Here is a 19,827-nt window from a genome sequence, read left to right on the forward strand (position 1 = left end):
ATTAGAATGGGCATCATCAGAAAATCTACAAACAACAAATGCTGGAGAGAGTGTGGAGAAAAGGGAACCCTCTTGCACTGTTGGTGGGAATGTAAGTTGATACAGCCACTATGGAGAACAGTATGGAGGTTCCTTTAAAAACTAAAAATAGAATTACCATATGACCCAGCAATCGCACTACTGGGCATATACCCAGAGAAAACCATAATTCAAAAAGACAAATGCACCCCAATGTTCATTGAAGCACTATATACGGTAGCCAGGTCATGGAAGCAACCTAAATGCCCACTGACAGACAAATGGATAAAGAAGATATGGTACGTATGTATACAATGGAATATTACCCAGCCATAAAAAGGAACGAAATTGGGTCATTTTTAGAGACGTGGATGGACCTAGAGACTGTCATACAGAGTGAAGTAAGTCAGAAAGAGAAAAACAAATATCGTCTATTAACGCATATATGTGGAATCTAGAAAAATGGTACAGATGAACCTGTTTGCAAGGCAGAAATAGAGACACAGATGTAGAGAACAAATGTATGGACACCAAGAAAAGTAAAAAAAAAAAAAGAATGTGCTTCTTCAATTCAATTACTTCTCTAGAGTCTAGATAGTGTTTTATCAAACTCCTGGTTGCAACTCATTAGTGGGCCATGAAATCGATTTTGTGGGTTATATCAAGCATCTTTTTTCCCAGAATAGGAAAAAAAAAAAATCATAGTACAATACATATAGTGTGAATTTTATTCTATGAAACGTGTGTTTCATGTATGTATATGAATCTAGTTACATGTATTTATATACGAGGACATGTATTTCTTACCATGAGTCAAAGATAAAAATACCAGGGAATCTTCATATGTTGGGGAGGAGTAAGGGGAGGTGTCACTTGTAGGTACAAAAGTGAGAGAATAAGCTGAAATTTATAAATCAAAGAAAGTTCAATACTAAAACTTCTCCAAAATGGTAATCAGCTTATAGATTTTTGTTTTAATCATTTAAGGGGAGAGTGAGAAGCACTATGATGAGAATGCACTCACTTTTAATTCAGAAAATTGGTGCTCATTTAAAACAAACCTTAACTTCTCTCTCTTAGACCTAAAATGTTCTGTTCAGAAATAAAACTAAAGGCATGCTGAGTTTATCTTCAGGTTCAATTCCTAGCTTTAAAGTACTGTAATAACCATGAAGATTTAGCAATCCAAGATCCTTTGTCCCCTCCCAGGGAGAGTTGATCCTTCCTTCCTTTATAAAATAACAAGTGAATACCTAGGGCAAGGATTAACCTCATTGTAAAACAAAACAAACAAATGTTCCTACCTTAACAGTTGGTAAATTCAGGTTTCCCAACCTCAGGCTTCTTAATTCTGGACTGAAAAATTATTTGTAGTGCCTTATAAATATTATTTGAAATAGGAGCCCCTATATCAGGAAAGTCATTTCTTAGGATATTAATTCACATCCTTTGAATGTTATTTATTTACATGGCTTTAAAAGCAATTAAGACATTTAGGGAACACATTAAACCACAGATTAATGTACATTTTTCTCTTGGACAATCTATCATTCAAAGGCTTACCCCTACCCTTTTCCACCCAGGGAGATAAATGTTTCAGAACCACAGAGGCATATTTCCTTTCTGTCTGGTTTCTTAAAATTCATTTAAACATGCTTATTGAAATTTCCTGTCATGCAATATTTTAGCAAGTTTCCCCCAATATATACAGCAATGCAGACTGTAAATACTGCATGACAAAATTGCTACCAAGTTTTCTTCCTTAGGCAAACAATACCACAGTCAAAATCCCCTACATAAACAATTCCAGTCAGTATGTAAATTAGATTAACATAATAAAAGAGTAAGTATGGCTGTTTTTCTCTAAGTCTTTTAAATACATAGGAGTGAATATTCAAAAACTGTAAATGCCCTGGGGGCATCAGGGCTCTTTGTGAGTTATCACCACAGATCTATAGGAGGACAAGAGGACCGCCCATCTCCAAACTAAAGATCACTTTCTCTATACAACACCCAAATCACAGCTCAAAGAAAACTGTTTTCTCTTTAAGGTACTGTGTTCAAAAATTTTTGAATTCCTAAGAAGTCCCAAGGAGTTACAGACTGATAAGACTACCAGAGACAAATTTTAGGGCTTTTCTGAGACCAATTTCCTATTCCTGAAAAAGAAAGAGACACGTCAAAACTAAATATGACTCCCTTTAAACAACTGTAAAATCAAGACACTAAAAGTAAAGTTATCTAGGGACTTCCCTGGTGGTGCCGTGGTTAAGAATCCGCCTACCAAGCACGGGACATGGGTTCGATCCCTGGTCGGGGAAGATTCCACATGCCGCGGAACAACTAAGCCTGTGTGCCACAACTACTGAAGCCCACGCGCCTGTAGCCCGTCCTTCACAACAAGAGAAACCCCCGCTAGACGGAATTAGAGAAAGCCTGCGTGCAGCAACATATACCAAACACTACCATTAATTAATTAATTAATTAATTTTTAAAAAGCAATTGCCCTCAATTTAAAAAAAAAAAAAAGAATGTGAATTCTTAAAAATAAAAACATAAAGTTATCTAAGCGAATACACAAAGATTCATTTCCTTAGGCCTCATAGAATGATTTCTTGGCCATGGTTTGGTATAAAATACTCTGGAAAAAAAGATAAATATCAGAAGTAGTTGCCACCCTTTTAGCAGCTCATTATAGGTAAGGGTGGGTGAGAGGCTCTGGACTGACATTTTCCTCCTGTCTAGCTACCTAAAAGTGGCAAAGTAATCAGGCGTCTGGGGAACCAGCTCATTTCATAGGCTGGAACTAGTTAGAGAAATTAGAATCTTGATCTTGTTTTAAACTTTGAGGTTTAACCTCCTATGTTTTAACGGAAAATAAGCACTGAAATTTTGATTAAACTTACCATATTGGCTCCCACAAGAATTAGAGGCCTTGACCACCGTTTTCTGTTTATCTATATCCACTGGGTAGATATATGAACTCAACTAGTTTAACACTAAGAGCTAGTGAATGGTCTTTCTTTAGAAGAGTTCCTTTTACTCCTGCATACTGGTTAAAACACAGACTTTGGAATCATATAGGCTTGAGCTGGACGCCAGTTATATGGCCATGAACAAGTTGCTTAATCTAATCCCTCGATTAGAAAATGGGAATATTAATCAGTACCTGCTAGACAGGGTTGTTACGAGGATTGAGTAAGACAATTCATACATGTAAATGGTAGCTCAAAGAAGACTGAGAATCAGGAAGCTACCTATGCAGGAGGAAGAGGAGGAGAAAGGAGGAGGGAAAATAGGAAGAGGAAAAGGAAAAAGATAGGAGAGAGTATGGGGGCTAGTAAAAGGGTAAAGGGTGTAAAAGGGAAAGAGAGAGAGCCATAATTATACAGTAACTCCTTTGAAGAGTACACACACTGTACTTAGCAAACACATAATCACCAAAACCTTTTCTCCAGCCTTCACCTGAGCAATTGGTCCAAAAAACAAAACCAACAAAGCCCGTGTGTAGCAACGAAGACCCAACGCAACCAAAAATAAAAAAATAAATAAATACATTTATTTTTTAAAAAGTGGATGTATTTTTAAAAAACCAAAAAGTTCCTACTGTATAGCACAGGGAACTATATTCAATATCCTGTGATAAACCGTAATGGAAAAGAATATGAAAAAGAATGTATATAAATGTATAACTGAGTCACTTTCCTGTACAGCAGTAATTAACACAACGCTGTAATTCTACTATACGTTAGTAAAAAATAAAAAAAATTAAAAAATAAAACAAATTAAAAAAATAAACAACCAACCACACAGCCATGCTGATTGGGTTTCACTTTAAATTCATGACCACAACTAGCAACTGGTTTAAAAATAAAGAAAATTTGTTTTTCTGTCCTTGATTAATTCCGTTGCTCAATTATATAATGAAGAATCTAAGTGCTTCTCATTGTTTTCTTCTGCCAAACTCAAGAATAAAAGATGACAACTGCAAGTATCATGCAGACACACGCCTAGTAGAAGAAGAGGAACATTTCCTTCCTTAGAGATCGTTTTGTCAGCAAAGAAAACCTTTCCTGGAAGCCCCTAAACAATCTTCCCCTTCTTTTTCATTGGACAGAATGGTATCACTTTACCATGTCTTCATCAGTCTTTGGCAAGGTGGATGAAACCATCATAGCTGGATTAAGTCAATCAAGTTTCATCCCCTGGAATGGGGTTCATTTTTATCAATATACGTGGCCGGGGGGATGATAGAGATACCTGGGGAATTATATTAGCAGAAGAGTCTATGGCCATACCACCCTGAACGTGCCCAATCTCATCAGAAGAGAAATATATTGTCAGAAACATCACTAGATTGGACGAAGCAAACAGCTCAAAAAAAAAGAGGTCTTCGGATCCCCCCAAATTCTACAAGCAGCAAGCAGGTTAAGAAAACTACTTCAGCTGCAAACGTGTGCTATCCTTCATGAGAAAGGAAAGATAACTTGGAGGGTGGAAATAAGAACCCAGAAGGTGGAGCCAAGAGCCACAAAGGATTATTTTCAGACATTGAGCCCTAATCTAGGAAACGTCAACCTGTGCATAACTGTATATCAGAATTGCTCTAGACCAGTGACTCTTGTGTGACTCCCTATTCCCCCTTTTTGAAGAAGAATGTCTGTATAGCAGTAATCCTATGCCTATCCTACATTGAGTGTATGTGGAGGAAGATAATTTGTCTCTTTGGTTCACAAGTGTTCTGAGAAAGAGAAACTGTACTCAAGGAGCTTATGGAACTACATCTGAGAAGTCATCTACACCTGACTTATATGATGAGATTCTGAATTCTGTGGTGATGCTGTAACGGAATGAGACTTTTAGGAACTTTGGGAGGAAGAGAGTACATTTTACATATGGGAGCAACATGAATCAGGGAGCAGAGAGTGAATTGTGGTAGCAGACCTCCGAGATGGTCCCCAACGATCCCCACATTCTGGTATTCACTCCTTATATATAGTGCACTCCTACGCTGAATCAGCGTTGCTCTGTGTGACCAATAGACTCAGCAGAAGTGATAGCATGTGATGAGGCTAGATCATAAAAGACCTTGTGGCTTCTGCCTTTCTTTTTCTCTTACATCACTTGCTCTGGTGACCCACCTGCCATGACATAAGCAGTCCTATGAAGAGGTTTCCATGGCAAGGAACTGAGGCCTCCTGCAAACAGCCATGTGAGTAAGCCCCAATCAAGTCTTCATATGAATGCAGCCCAGTCAACAGCTTATCTGCAGCCTCACGGCAGATACAGAACACAAATCACCAAGCTATGCCCCTTCTGAATTCCTGACCCACAGAAACTATGAGAAAATAAGTATTTACTATTTTAAACTTCTAAATTTGGGGATAATGTAGTGATAGATAATAATTCATGGTGTTGTTATTAAAAGTGCTATAATATTTTTTTTTTTTAACTTTTTTGGGTTTTATTTATTTATTTATTTATTTATGGCTGTGTTGGGTCTTCGTTTCTGTGCGAGGGCTTTCTCTAGTTGTGGCAAGTGGGGGCCACTCTTCATCGCGGTGCGCGGGCTTCTCATTATCGCGGCCTCTCTTGTTGCGGAGCACAGGCTCCAGATGCGCAGGCTCAGTAGTTGTGGCTCACGGGCCTAGTTGCTCCGCGGCATGTGGGATCTTCCCAGACCAGGGCTCGAACCCGTGTCCCCTGCATTGGCAGGCAGATTCTCAACCACTGCGCCACCAGGGAAGCCCCAAAAGTGCTATAATATTTTTTTTTCTTAAAGATTCTCAAAACCAGTTACCAAGAAAGTATTAGGGTCCCTTTTAAAAGAAAATAGCACAAAATGGTTGATACATATCTTCATCCCAGAAAAGAGCAAAATATCAAACTCTGCAGTAACGACTAGACAATAAAGATCTCTGTTCTTTGTGCATCGTCTTCCATAATTCAAATGATTAATAATAATATTATAGAGGCATTTAATCAATATGCCCCCATTGAAAGGTTTAATTCAGTTGTGTGTGACAGTAAGAAAGCCATTGGGGATGAGGAAAGGAAAGAAGGGGCAAATGAAAAGAAAGATGATATTAGAGGGCAGTGCAGTGTAGTGGTTAAGAGCCAAACTGCCTTCAAATCCTGTCTGAGTGGCCTTCCTCATTTGTAAAATGGGAATAATTACTGTTCGTCCTCACAAGATTGTTATAAGGATTAAATAAATACATGTAAAGTAAATAAGAGAGCACCTAGCACACAGCAAGTACTTAATAAAATCACTTACATCATCCTGGAGGTGTGGATGGGATGGGAATGTATAGATTTATTTTGGGTCACAAAGAAAATTCAGTCACAGTCTTACTTGGCAGGTTATGCTGCTTTAGTTTCCTTTCAGAAAACCTCAGGAGAGTGCAAAGAGAAGCCCTGATCTAACTGGGAGGCAATTAAAACTATAGTTAGTGGCACCTATATTTGTTTTAAGCACCTCTCTATCCATCAGTAGAAAACCTCCTGGACAGCTTGAGTATACTCTAAGTGTTGAAAGTTATGTCTACCATGTATGGGGTGACCAAATACTTTATTATCCAAACTGGGACACTTCTGAGAATAAAATAGGCCCTAGATATAATTACATGTGAAAAGTAGGCTTAAACTGGAACCGTTCCAGGCAAGGAGCAATGAACATTTTGGTCATTGTGACTGTGGCACAAGTTCATAGAAAGAGGCAATATGCATGTTTTAATGAAATCAAACAATAACATTTTTCAACTATGCACAGAATGAAGAAATGGTATCTACTTTCAATAACTGCCTTGCCGGAATTTGAATAATTCCTTTCAGAGAAGGCCAAACACTTATAATAATATCCATATAACAATTACACATAATAAAAATACATCTCAGAAACACTTGACCTTGTTGACAACTTTTATCTTCTCAAAAGTCCCTCTTCCTTGCTTCCCATGATCATACTTGCTCCCAATTTAAGCTCTATTTATTTTCTCACTTTCTTTTATGGGCTCTTCTTCCTTCTCCCCTCTCTGATATTCCCTTGGCCTTTTTCTCATTGCACACACTCCCATTTGCTGAGCTTACACACTCTCATTGCCTGAACTATCACACGTGAACGCTGATGACTCCTAAGCCTTTATTTGTAATCCCAACTTCTCTCTTAAACTCTAGACCTGAGCTATCCAGTATGATAGCCATTAACTACTTGTGGCCATGGAGCACTTGAAATGTGGCTAGTTCAAATTGAGATGGCTGTAAGGATAAAATACACATCATACTTGAAAGACTTAGAAAAAAATGAATAGAAAATATCTCATAACTTTTATATACATTGTATGCTTAAATGACAATATTTTCAGGTATACTGGGTTAAACAAAATGTATCATTAAAATCAACTTACCTGTTTCTGTTTACTTTTTTAAATGTAGCTGTTAGACATACCTAACTAACATATATAAAAGTACATACATAACTCACATTTGTAGCTCACATTATATTTCCATTAGACAGCACTGCTCTAGATTCCTATCTCCTATTAATTATCTCAACTCTGAAATTCCACCAGTACCTAAAATTCAGTACGTGCAAAACTGAACTCATCAACTTCTGTGTTCAGTCCATTCTCCACATCAATGATAGAGTGATATTGCTAAAACACATATCCAGTCACATCACTTCCTTGCTCAAAGTTCTACAATAGTCACTTTCAAGATCAAAAAATAATAATAATCTAAGCCTCTCAATCTCTACCTTCAAGGGCTTACAATGTCTCCTCCCTTTCTCTTCACAACTAAACTGAAAGCTCCAAGAAGGCTGGGACTATGTCTCTCAATCAGAAAACAGGAAAAGGCAGACTTCCCTGGTGGCGCAGCGGTTAAGAATCCACCTGCCAATGCAGGGAACACGGGTTCAGTCCCTAGCGGGAAGATCCCACATCCTGTGGAGCAACTAAGCCTGTGCACCACAACTACTGAGCCTACGCTCTAGAGCCCGCGAGCCACAGCTACTGAACCCGTGTGCCACAACTACTGAAACCCGCATGCCTAGAGCCCGTGCTCCACAACAAGAAGCCTGCGCACCACAAAGAAGACCCAACGAAGCCAAAAATAAATTAATTTAAAAAAAAAAAGAAAAAGAAAACAGGAAAATGCATCACAAAGACAAAATTCATTTAAAAAAAATTTTTTGGAGTGATTCTTAAAACTATGGGTCAAACCCAGTTCTAAGTGTTTTGGGTATATTTAATCCTTACAACAATCCCATAAAGAAGGTACTATAATCTCCATTTTTACAGATGAAGAAATAAGGCACAAAGAAGTTTAAGGGATATGCTTAAGGTCACACAACTGGTATATAATGGAGTTCATAGTATGTCCTGGGAATGGAATACAGTCCCATGGGGCTACAGCATGGAGTGCAAATGAAACTAGAAGCTAAGTTGGAGCCAGATCATGGCACGCCTGAAATGCTTTCCTAAAGACTTTGAATTTTCTTCTATAAACAATGAGGTTTTTGACCTGGGAAGTGATTGGCATGCTCTGACTGATATTTAAGGAGGTAACTTGGGTAATCATGTGGATGGCTGAGGAGCAAGAGACTAGAGTGTTCCTCCATCTGTATTCTCCCTCTCCGTACCAACATTTCCTCCAGACGCCCAAATTTCCTATGTGAGAGTTACTGTGAACTCCTTCTCCCTTATTAATCAGACACTTAGTACTATCAAGTTTACTTTCTAAATTTTTCTCCAATTCATCCCCTCTTCTCTAGTCCCACTGCCTTTAAGTCACATCTTCATCACCTCTTACTGAGATAACTGAAATAGCCTCTTTACTACCTCCAGTCTTACTCCCTCTAGTTTATCCTTCACATGGCCCCAAAAGATTGTTGCAAAATTTTACTCTGATCGTGCCAATCATAACGTTAAAACCCTTCAGTGGCTCCTTATCAACTTCAGGCTTTTTAGCACAATATTCAGGAATCTTCATGATTTCACTCTTGTCTGCCTCTACAGCGTCAACTCCAGCTACCCGCCCCCTCCAATTATTAAACGATTAGCTCCTCCTCTTGTATTGCATACCCCTGTGTCTTGGCTCGCTGGGTTCTCTGCCAAGAACTCGGTTCCTCCCTTCATCCACCGAACAGCAGTTAACTCATCATTCAAGACAGCTCAGGCTTTATTTCCTTTGGGAAACCTTCCTACACACCCCTCTTTTCCAGGCAGAGTTAGGTGTGTCTACTCTGAACTCCTGTAACATTCTATGATAAATATTTATACAATTAATTATACCACATTTTAGCTATAAACTTTCTTTGATAAGTCACTCATCAGAGTGAGGCTGTGTCTTACTGATTTCAGTTACTGAACCAATATTTATTGAGTGCTGCCAGCACGCCCCCCCTCGCCCCCCGCCAACCCCCCACCCCCACCCCCCACGCCAGACGGAGAGTGCTTGGCTAGAGCATCCTCTCCGGCTAAATTCAGCTGTATGACTTCCATCCTTCTCCGGTGCATTGTAGGGAGATCTACAAAAAGAGGCAGCCAGAAATATCTGCTTTGGACCCAAGGTTAAGAAAGTCCTTTCTTTAAAAGTGTTAGAAGGAGAAGAATTTAAATTTTAAAAGTGCATTTAATATCCCAGGTCTTGTCACATCTGTATGTGTATCTTTAGTATGTGACTTTTACTTTTTTTTTTTTTTCTTGTAAATTCAGTTTGCCCTTCTGAGAGAAAAAGTATGTATTATGATGGTGTTTCTATATGTTATCCAAATGGGTCCCTTCCCTGGGATGTGACTGGGCCAGTGGCATAGTCTTCTTGAGATTTTGCCGAGGGAAGACTGGGCTGAAACTGAGGAGCCAGTTTAAATTTAAGTATCCTGTTGCCCTTGTTCAGGAGTAGAGAGGAGAGAGGATTTCTGCATGAATACAAAAATCATAACCTTTCTGAAGGGCAGAGTTGTAAGGCGTCTTCCAGGTCACCTGGGTGCTCTGGCTCATGCATAAGTAGGAAATGGACCCAATACTCCCCGCAGAGAATCCTTCCCTTGGGACCGAATCCTCCTCCACACTCCCCTCCCCCACCCAAGACTGACCCTCTTCGCAGTGTGTGTGCAGGCGCGGTGGCGACTGCTTCTAGAACCAGCCTTCTCAACCTCCCTCTCCTAGCCAAGCTCCAGAGATGTCAAAGATTCTTAAGCAGGGGTTTTCCAACCTGCCACTGAGGCTAGGCAGGCGGGCCCAAGCTGCGATGTAGAGAATTCGATGTCCTGGCGACCTCCTCGGAGGAGTGGATCGAGTTAAATATAACCGCGCGAATGGAATGGCTCTAAAAATAAGGCAACAGCTGGCCAGTCCACAGCCCAGTCCCGGGAAGGGCGGGGGCCTGAGTGGTCTTGCGCAGGAAGGCCGCTGCGGGGCCGGGGCGAGGAGGCAGCAGCGTCCGCGGGCCCGGGCCGGAAGGCCAGCGGGGTGGGCGCGAGCTGCCCGGGGCCTGAGAACCTCCACCCGGCGCGGGCCCCGGGGACTGGACTCAGGGTCGCTCGGTGGCCTGAGGGGGAACTTTTGAAGGACTCAGAACCCCGGCGAACTTGCCTGGACGTGACGAGGTGTAAAGGCTGGGCGCTGAACTCCCGCTCGCCCCGCCGCCAGGGGGAGCTGAGCGCGAGCGGAGGAAGCCGAACCCTCGAGGAGGCCGGGGCGTCGCCGGAGATCCAAGTGTGGGGGACGTGCGGCGGCGGCCGCGCGCGCACACACGAGGCTCCCGCGGCGAGTGGCGCTCGGCCTTCGCGCCCCCCACGTTCCCAGAAGGACCTTCCCGCGCGCGCCCCTCGGCCCTGCGCGCCCTCCCTCGTCAGCGCCCCAACCATCAAGGCAACAATTGAAACGTTTCCAAAACGGGCTATTTATTTGCTCTCAATAAATCGATCCGCAGTGATTGAGAAATCGATGTGGCCTGGGTGGGCGAGTCGCTCTCGGGGAGGGAAAGGCGCTTCCGCCCGGCGCCCGCGGGGAGGCCGAGGGCGGGTGCCGGCCCGGGAGAGGTCCCGCCCGGGCCACACCCGAGGACCCGCCACCTGGGCGCGCGGGCCCTGCCAAGCCGCGTTCCCTCGGGCGGCGAAGGGCGCGCGCCCGCTGCCCGCTCTCCTCGGCCCCTCTCGCCTTTCTCCCCCGCGCGCCCGGGAGGCTGTGGTCGCCAGCAGCCGCCTCGCCACTCCAACGCTTTTGTTGCTCCTCGTTGGGCTGAATGGGGGTTTTGTAAAGCGGGACAGATAAAAATGAGCGGCATCATATTGTTTGACAGAATGATCCCATATGATGAAGTGTCGGCTCCGAAGGGGGTGAAAATGGTGAATTCCTAAAAACCCAGCCCTCGGCTCCTCCGCGAGCTGCCGGTAGCCTGGAGGGACCCAGCGGACAGCCGGGCCCGGCCGCATCGCACCAAACCGCGTCGAGAAGACTCGAGCTTTCAATGCCAAGTCATTTTTAAACCCCAGTCCTGCCCAGGACCTTTCTCCTCGCGGATGAAAAGAACAATTTTCGAGAGAAAGGCTCGTTTTGATTAAATCTGACATGCTGCTGATAACTCCATGCTAATGTGAAATAATTAACATAATAGCCATAATTAAAAGCACGCTAACAATGCCATAAATTTATCACACAATTTTACTAGCTTTCTGCCCCTAACTGCTCTCTCATCGTTAATTAAACGTGTTGCCTTTTACAGAATGGATGTTTATACATTTCCAATATAAATAAATTCGAAGCCGTCCTCTCTCTCTCTCCCTCTCTCTGTTCCTTTCCCTTTGGTCTCTCTCGCCATTACAAGGCACTTCTTGGCATGGGCCTTGAGTGGCGGACACCTTGTAAATAAATGAAGTTTTGAGATGCAAATCCAAACATGTACATTAAATTAATCTTTTCCCCCCATCCCAAAGAGATCTGGAAAGGTATACAAGGGTGGTAATAGAAATAACTTGGATGCGTTGGGGACCCGGATATCATCTCAGCCCTTCCCACCTCCCTTGGTGGCGGCCATCCAGGCAGAGGCTGATAATAGTTTAACACATCTGTGAAGACTGTCAAGAAAGAGCCGACTTTGGTTTTTGCGGGGTGGAGAGAGGGGTATATTCCAGATGGGCTCCACCCACGTTTTGTTTCCCCTGCAGCAGAGGGAGGGTGGCTGCTCTCTGTGGGAGTCGCGCCCCTCACTGCGCTGAACGTGCTCCTTTCTCCCCGTATTGCAAGAAAAGCGCACACGCGCCCGGGCGTAAAGATTTATCTCACCTCGGGCCAACGATTTATTCAAACCATTGGCATAGTCTCTGACTTAAAGGAGGAGGAAGAGGGCACCTGGGTTCGCTTGGGCCTGGCGAGGGGTAGGTGGGCCATTCCAGCCTTCCGCACGCACACCCTGACCGTGCCCCTCGTCCTGTGTTGACCACTTAAGAACCCAAATTGAGTTGTAATTAATTTCCCTTTCTCCGTCATAAACTGTTCCATCCACTCTGTCTCCCCCACCCCCATCTCACCCCCCAGGACACACACTCTAAATCTCCCCTCCCCCGAGACGTCTCAATTTCCTTCCAATCGATCCGAACTCCACTTTTCCTGTTTCCTGTTGCTAGAACCTCGGTCCGCTCCACCACCACTACCAACCCCCGCCCCCAACGGCCCCGGTCCCGGCGGCTTCCGCAGCTGGGTACCACGGACTCAGCCCGCCCCAGGAGAAATGGAGGGAGCCTCATTACATTCTCTTTGGCTGAAACGTTTCAAACATTTGAACAGGTGAGACAGCTGGCTGCCATCTTCTTTAAATCCCTCCGGGGAAGTTTGCTTGTTGTGACCCAAGTAGTCACTCTCACTCATAGTAATTGTTTGTGCGTGTGTGTGTTTTCATTCTCCCTCTTTCTACCTCCCCAGTAACCCTCTGAGACTCAGAAAATGTTTATCCACATTTCTCTTTCCTCCCCCCCCCCCACTAATATTTCCGTTCCCTCTATCACATCTTTCTTCCCCCCACAAATGTGTCCCTGTCTTTCTGTATCCGTCTCACATCTCCCATCTCTGTCTGTTCTAAAGTTTGGCGGTAACTGACGACCTATGGGCTTTTAGCTGCAAGCTGAGATTACGCGGCAAACAGGATTTACTTAGCCCGGAATCTAGTCGGCCTAGGACAGGACCCTGCACCTCGTCGGGCTCGGGCCCTTCCGCCCTGGCGGCGTCCCGCGGCGATGGCAGCGGGAACCTTCCTGCCTCCCACCTGGGCTGCCGCTTAGCCTCCTTCCAACCTCGGGAGGCTGCGCGGCGCTGCTGTCCGCCCGGAAGGAGGAAAGGGCGGCCGGCTTCCTAGCCTAGAGAGGTCGCGGGAAAATCCGCCGCCTCCGCTGGAAATCGATATTCAGCCGTTGGGCCCGCACGGGTGCAGGACGTCGGGGCCACAGCCAGTAGGTCCCGCACGTCTCATCATTTAGCTAATCGAGTCGAAAAGTTTCTGTAAGGGCCAGACCCGGCATCAGATGGTAACACTGATTGAACAAGAGATTAGCACAATAGATCGCTAACCGAGGGGAAGCGTTGCTTTTCACGCTACGCCCCGTAATTAATGGTATGAATCAATTAATTTGACTTTTATTGTGTCGAAGGATAAAAGCGCAACAAATGGAACTGGCGGCTGGGAGTTGTTCACCTCCCACCCCTTCCCCCAGGGAGGTTCCAGAGACACCGGGGAATGGACGGATTGAGCCAGGTCTTGGCCGAGGGAGGCTGAGAGGCAGAGACAGCGGCGCCGAGGGAGTCCTGAGAGCCAGCCCTGGCGGGCAGAGAAATCGAAATTAGGCTCATTTGGAGGATACTTCAAGAACACTGCGGAGGGCAGCCCACGGAGCCGCCACCCTCCCGCACGCACACACACACACACGCGCGCGCGCGCACGCGTCCACGCGGGCCCAGCCTCGTAGGCTGCGGTAGGGCTCCTGCTGCGGCCCGCGCCTGCCTCTGGGGCTGTACAACCGAAGCTGAGCAAAAGGGATTTGTGAATTTGCGAATTTCGGTTTCTTTTTCGTGTCCTTCCGACCTTCCTTTTGTAATTATTGGTTTACTGGGACAGTTGCAGCCGGGACCTCCGCTGCCGGGGGGGTCGGTGGGCGGCCAGCTCGCCGCTCCGGTCGGTTTCGCTGGAAGCTGTCTAGGTGGTATTGTAAACGGTTCGGAGTCTGCGGGCCACAAAGCGGTGCAGCTGCGGAAATGAACCCAGATGCATTTTAGGGTCAGGTGCAATCGGGGTTTCATTTAGATACAGAAAAACCTTGGAGTTTCGTGGGTGTCTCAAGTTGGAGTAACTGCCCCAGCTTCAACCAGGAACATCCTGCGAAGTGGGGATCCAACGTGCTAGTGTTTTAACCGGGAAATTATCTAATGAAAATTAAAGTCAGTCTGTGTGTCGCACTGCCTATAATGAAGCGAGTTTACGTGTGTGTCTAGGCTAAGGAAAGAGGGGGATCGTAGGTGAGAGACACAGGGAATCAGAAGTACTACTGTCCGCCAGGAAATGTATCCATTTCTTAGTGTCTTCTGTAAATATTTCACTATTTTCTCTCGGACCATCCGCCCTTGTGCTCCTTCTTCTGGTGAGGCCCGCACTCCCCTCGCAGGCCTCAGCGGCCAGACTGGGCTTGGGTTCCAAGAGCCCGCCACACCCGGTAGGCACTCGCGGCTCGCAAGGAGGCTGCCTAAAAATGCGGGAGGGGAAGAGGCGGCGCATCGCGGATTCACCCGGTCAGGAGCACTATTCTGAAGTGCGAGGTCCACGCGCCCCAGCAATGCAACGCACCCGGGTAGGTTTGCGCCCCCGCCACATCCCAGTTAAATGCCCACAGTCTTTCCTACCATCACTGACTTTCCTTGCCAAAGAAAGTCGGTGCTCACTGGCCGCATCCTCGCCTCCTCCTCCACCTCCTCTGTTGCTGGTTTCTGAGGAAGTTAAATCTTGGAAGGTTTGTCTATGCCCTAAGAGGAAAAAGAATCCACGTTAGTTAGCAGCAGTGAGAGCCTAGCCCGCTGGCAAGCTCGGGGCCGGTCCCGCTCCCAGGAGGCTGGGCCTGGGCGCCTGCGAAGTCACACCGCCCGCTCCCCGCGTTGTCTGCCATCGCAGCCTGGGCGCGGCGTCTAACCTAGAGGCCCGAAGCCTCTTCCCGGCCCCACTCGACTTACCCAGGCCGCTGACAATCCCGGCTCCTTCCCCAGCGCCTCATTTCCGACTTTTTCACATGCTAAGTCGTTTAACAACTCCGAGCAGCTAGTTAGGCTTCTTTATTATAGGTTCCCTGTTATTTTACGTCTTTTTTATTTCTCTCGGCAACTATTCTAATAGATTAATCAATAGCCATTTTCTGACCTTCGGGAACCCCAACTGATGCTGCTGTGGCCGAGCGGGAAAAAAATATGTATATACATATAAACACGCCCACATCGAGCCAGGAAAGCGAAGGCAGGACCGGGTGGTTTGACTTTAGGGGGAGGAGGAGCGCCTCCCCTCAGTAGGTGTCTCCGCCGACTAAGCACTGAGGCAGGAGGGGCTCTTAAGTCTAATTAGCAAGACAGAGCCGGGGCGCAGCCCTTACTCTTTAGAGCTAAAAAGAATCAAACAAAAAACAAAACAGAGACTACTAAGTTTTTCTTTAAAAAAAAAAAAATAACAACGGGATGGGAATCTTGTCCTACGTTCTACGCCCAGTCCTTGCCTAGGGAGCGTTGGCAAAGAGGGGAGAAGGGAGAGGGGGCGGGGAGGGCAGGGCAGCGGAGCCTCGGGGTTCGGCGGACGCTCACAGGCCCACACCCTCACTCGTTCACACGCACCCATCCGCACTCACACCCACAGGCTCCCTCGACCCCCCGCGCCGGGCTCCAGCCCAAGGTGGGGTCTCGGGGCGGACCGGGGCGCCCTCGGGACCCGCGGGATGCTAGCGCACGGTGTGGCGCAGAGTTGCGCGTCCCTCGTCCCTTTGTTGACAATTCTCTCAACCAACTTGAGTTTGGCCGGCTCAGCGGCGGCCCTGACGTCACGCACGGTCACGTGGCCCCGCCTCCCGCTGGATCTTTAAGTAGAAAGTAATCTATCAGGCCAGTCCTTAAAACGCGACTTTCGACTACGGGGGCTTCAGCGTCCCTGACACCCCCTCCCCCCGTTGCCCCTGCCCGCGCCCTCCCGAGCTGCTCGGCGCCCGGCGTCCCGCGCCCGCCAGCACTGCTCCTGCTCCCCACGCCCGGGCCAGAGGCCGAGGAAGGCGGGCGAAGTGAGGGGGCGCGGCGTGGAGAAGCCGCCGGGGCCGGCAGCGGCAGCGAGCGCCTAGTACCGAGCGCCAGGGACAGCCGGAGTTTGCGGAGCGCTGCCACTGGGGGCGGACGGCAGAGCCCGCTCCGCGCGATGCCGGGCCGCCGAGTGTGAGCCAAGCCCGGAGGGCCCCGAACCACCTACGCCCCCCTCCCCTCTCCCAATCCCCCATCTTTCGGGGGCGCCCAAAACCCCTTTCCTGAGGTTGGCGGCAGCCCCTGAAGACGCCCATCGCGCACCGCTCCTTCCCCGCCGCCGCCACCAACCCCGAGGAGGGATGACCCTCTCCGGCGGCGGCAGCGCCAGCGACATGTCCGGCCAGACGGTGCTGACGGCCGAGGACGTGGACATCGATGTGGTGGGCGAGGGCGATGACGGGCTGGAGGAGAAGGACAGCGACGCGGGCTGCGATAGCCCCGCGGGGCCGCCCGAGCTGCGCCTGGACGAGGCGGACGAGGTGACGCTGGCGGCCCCCCACCATGGGCAGCCTCAGCCGCCGCACCAGCAGCCCCTGGCACTGACCAAGGAGGCCGCTGGAGCCGGGGCCGGGCCAGGGGGCGAGGCGGGCGCGTCCGAGGCCGACGGCTGCAAGGGCGGCGTTGGCGGCGAGGAGAGTGGCGGGAGCGGTGGCGGGCCTGGCTCGGGCAGCGGTGCGGCGGGAGGCCTGGCTCCGAACAAGCCCAAGAACAGCCTGGTGAAGCCGCCCTACTCGTACATCGCGCTCATCACTATGGCTATCCTGCAGAGCCCGCAGAAGAAGCTGACCCTGAGTGGCATCTGCGAGTTCATCAGCAACCGCTTCCCTTACTACCGGGAGAAGTTCCCCGCCTGGCAGAACAGCATCCGCCACAATCTCTCGCTCAACGACTGCTTCGTCAAGATCCCCCGTGAACCGGGCAACCCGGGCAAGGGCAACTACTGGACCCTGGACCCGCAGTCCGAGGACATGTTCGACAACGGCAGCTTCCTGCGGCGCCGGAAACGCTTCAAGCGCCACCAGCAGGAGCACCTGCGTGAGCAGACGGCGCTCATGATGCAGAGCTTCGGCGCCTACAGCCTGGCGGCGGCGGCCGGCGCCGCGGGGCCCTACGGCCGCCCCTACGGTCTGCACCCTGCGGCCGCAGCCGGCGCGTACTCGCACCCTGCTGCCGCGGCAGCCGCGGCGGCGGCCGCGGCGCTCCAGTACCCGTACGCTCTGCCGCCGGTGGCACCCGTGCTGCCGCCCGCCGTGCCGCTGCTGCCCTCGGGCGAGTTGGGCCGCAAAGCGGCCGCCTTCGGCTCGCAGCTCGGCCCGGGCCTGCAGCTGCAGCTCAACAGCTTGGGCGCCGCCGCGGCCGCCGCGGGCACGGCGGGCGCCGCGGGCACCACGGCGTCGCTCATTAAGTCCGAGCCGAGTGCGCGACCGTCGTTCAGCATCGAGAACATCATCGGTGGGGGCCCCGCGGCGCCCGGGGGCTCGGCGGCGGGCGCTGGGGGCGCCGGGGTAACTGGGGGCACCGGGGGTAGCGGGGGCGGCGGGGTGGCGCAGTCCTTCCTGCGGCCGCCCGGGACTGTGCAGTCGGCAGCGCTCATGGCCACGCACCAGCCTCTCTCGCTGAGTCGGACGACGGCGACCATCGCGCCCATCCTGAGCGTGCCGCTCTCTGGACAGTTTCTGCAGCCTGCAGCCTCGGCCGCCGCCGCTGCCGCCGCCGCAGCGCAGGCCAAGTGGCCCGCTCAATAGGGACGTGCCGGTGGCCGGGATGCAGGGCCCGGCGGCGGCCTCGAGCGTCGGCTGCATTTGCAAGCTGCGCGCCCCGCCCCGCTCCTGGCCCCCCTGCCCAATCCTGGACTTTGCTTCTCTTCCATTTCCTCCCTCCAACCCGTCGACATCGACCTTCGGCGGCCTCCACCCGGTCCTGCACACCTAGGCTGGCGGAGCAAACTCTCACCGCGCACCCGCGGGGAATAGCTTTCCGTACAGGTAAAACCGAAAACCGAATTTCCGAAAATGTACCCCGACGGCGCCTGCTCTCAGTACCTTGGGGATGGGAGGGAAATTCTTTGTATATATTTGTATAAAAATTATTGACTTTCCTTTTGGGGTTTTTATTTTTTTAAGAAAAAAACAAATTCAGTAGATTTAGAGCTCTGAACTTTCATTTTTTCTGAAGGTTCACTCTCCGCAGTTTTATGTGAGAAAAAAATGTATAGAGATGTTGGGAGATTTTAAATATTAAAAGATTTTCACAAGGCGAATAGTGTCATTCTATTATAAAAGTCTGTTTATATATGAATGAATATATATGGTATTCTAAATGTTATTCCATCGTGTTGTACACAACTTTGTAAATAAAATTTTTAAAGGCTCAGCCTAGTGTTTTATTTAGGTGTCTGAGATAAATGACAAGATTTTTAAATAGTATTTGCGTTTTATTTTTCCCAGATATTAGAGGAGTTTCAAGGAATGACCTTTTCAAATTTTGCTAATTCATAATTTGAGTGTAAGAAGTTTAATTAGAGAAAGAATATGCCTAATTTAAATTGTATTAATATTTTCTTTTAGTTTTCATATAAAATCGGGATGTTGGTGGTGATCTCCTTCCTATCAATTCATTAAATCTAAATGACTAGATATTTCTGAAGATTAAGTAAGCTGCCATTAAAAAAACCAACCTAATTCTAAACATCAGCACAATTTTAATATTTTTTAAATACAAGACTTTATCTTTCACAATGAAAACTTCCCAAATGAGAGTTCTTAGTCGTTTCAATTATCCTTTCAAAAGAATGTTAATTCCAAACATCTCCCTCATTTTAGCATTTAAAGCCTTGATTTTTCAAACTGTTTATTTTCATCCCCTAAGTGGAAGTGGTAATAAACACAGTTAACTTTTTAAATATATGTATGGCATTTTAAATTTTGCAGTGGAGTTGTATTACCTATATTAACCTGATAGGTGATACACAGTTGTTTTATTCTTTCATAATATTTTCAAATAGGATACTTCTTTTCTATGGCAGTAATCCACAACATAATTTCGATTTCTGAAGGATTCCTGTAGATGCCTCCTCCAACCCGCAGCTTTTCCGAAGGCCAAGAAATAGTGGCCTTAATATCCTTTTAAAAACAGATGCACATCACCCCGTTTTTTAACCTTTTTAAAAATACCTTAGGCTAGTTTAGGGTGAAATGCGAGATCACAGAGCAGGAATGGGGAGATGTCCTTGCGGATTATTTTTAATGTACATTTCAGCTGTTGCAACCTTAAGTATTAAGGTAGAAATGAAACATCTAGACGCGGGAAGCCGGTTCCCATCACCAATAACATATCCTCAAATGGCATCAATTCTAATTATTTCGTAATTAATTTAGCTGTTACAGTTACGTATGCGAAATCGCTTTTAAAAACTGGAGCGGGTAGCAGTACTGTCAGCTCGGCCCTATGCGCGTGCTGTTTGCAAAACACCGCCAGTCTCTGGCGCTGGCGTCCACCT

At 47.7% G+C, this 19,827-nt stretch overlaps 1 protein-coding gene across 1 annotated transcript; it reads left to right on the forward strand.

Annotated features, from left to right (window-relative positions):
- Nucleotides 1–16,489: 16,489 nt before the first annotated feature.
- Nucleotides 16,490–18,381, forward strand: FOXD3 (forkhead box D3). Its single transcript, XM_036854066.1, has one exon. It carries the CDS (start codon nucleotides 16,628–16,630, stop codon nucleotides 18,071–18,073), a length of 1,446 nt encoding a protein of 481 aa, XP_036709961.1. The 5' UTR covers nucleotides 16,490–16,627; the 3' UTR covers nucleotides 18,074–18,381.
- Nucleotides 18,382–19,827: the final 1,446 nt, after the last annotated feature.

Source organism: Balaenoptera musculus, chromosome 1, assembly GCF_009873245.2.
Source record: "Balaenoptera musculus isolate JJ_BM4_2016_0621 chromosome 1, mBalMus1.pri.v3, whole genome shotgun sequence".
NCBI lineage: Eukaryota > Metazoa > Chordata > Mammalia > Artiodactyla > Balaenopteridae > Balaenoptera > Balaenoptera musculus.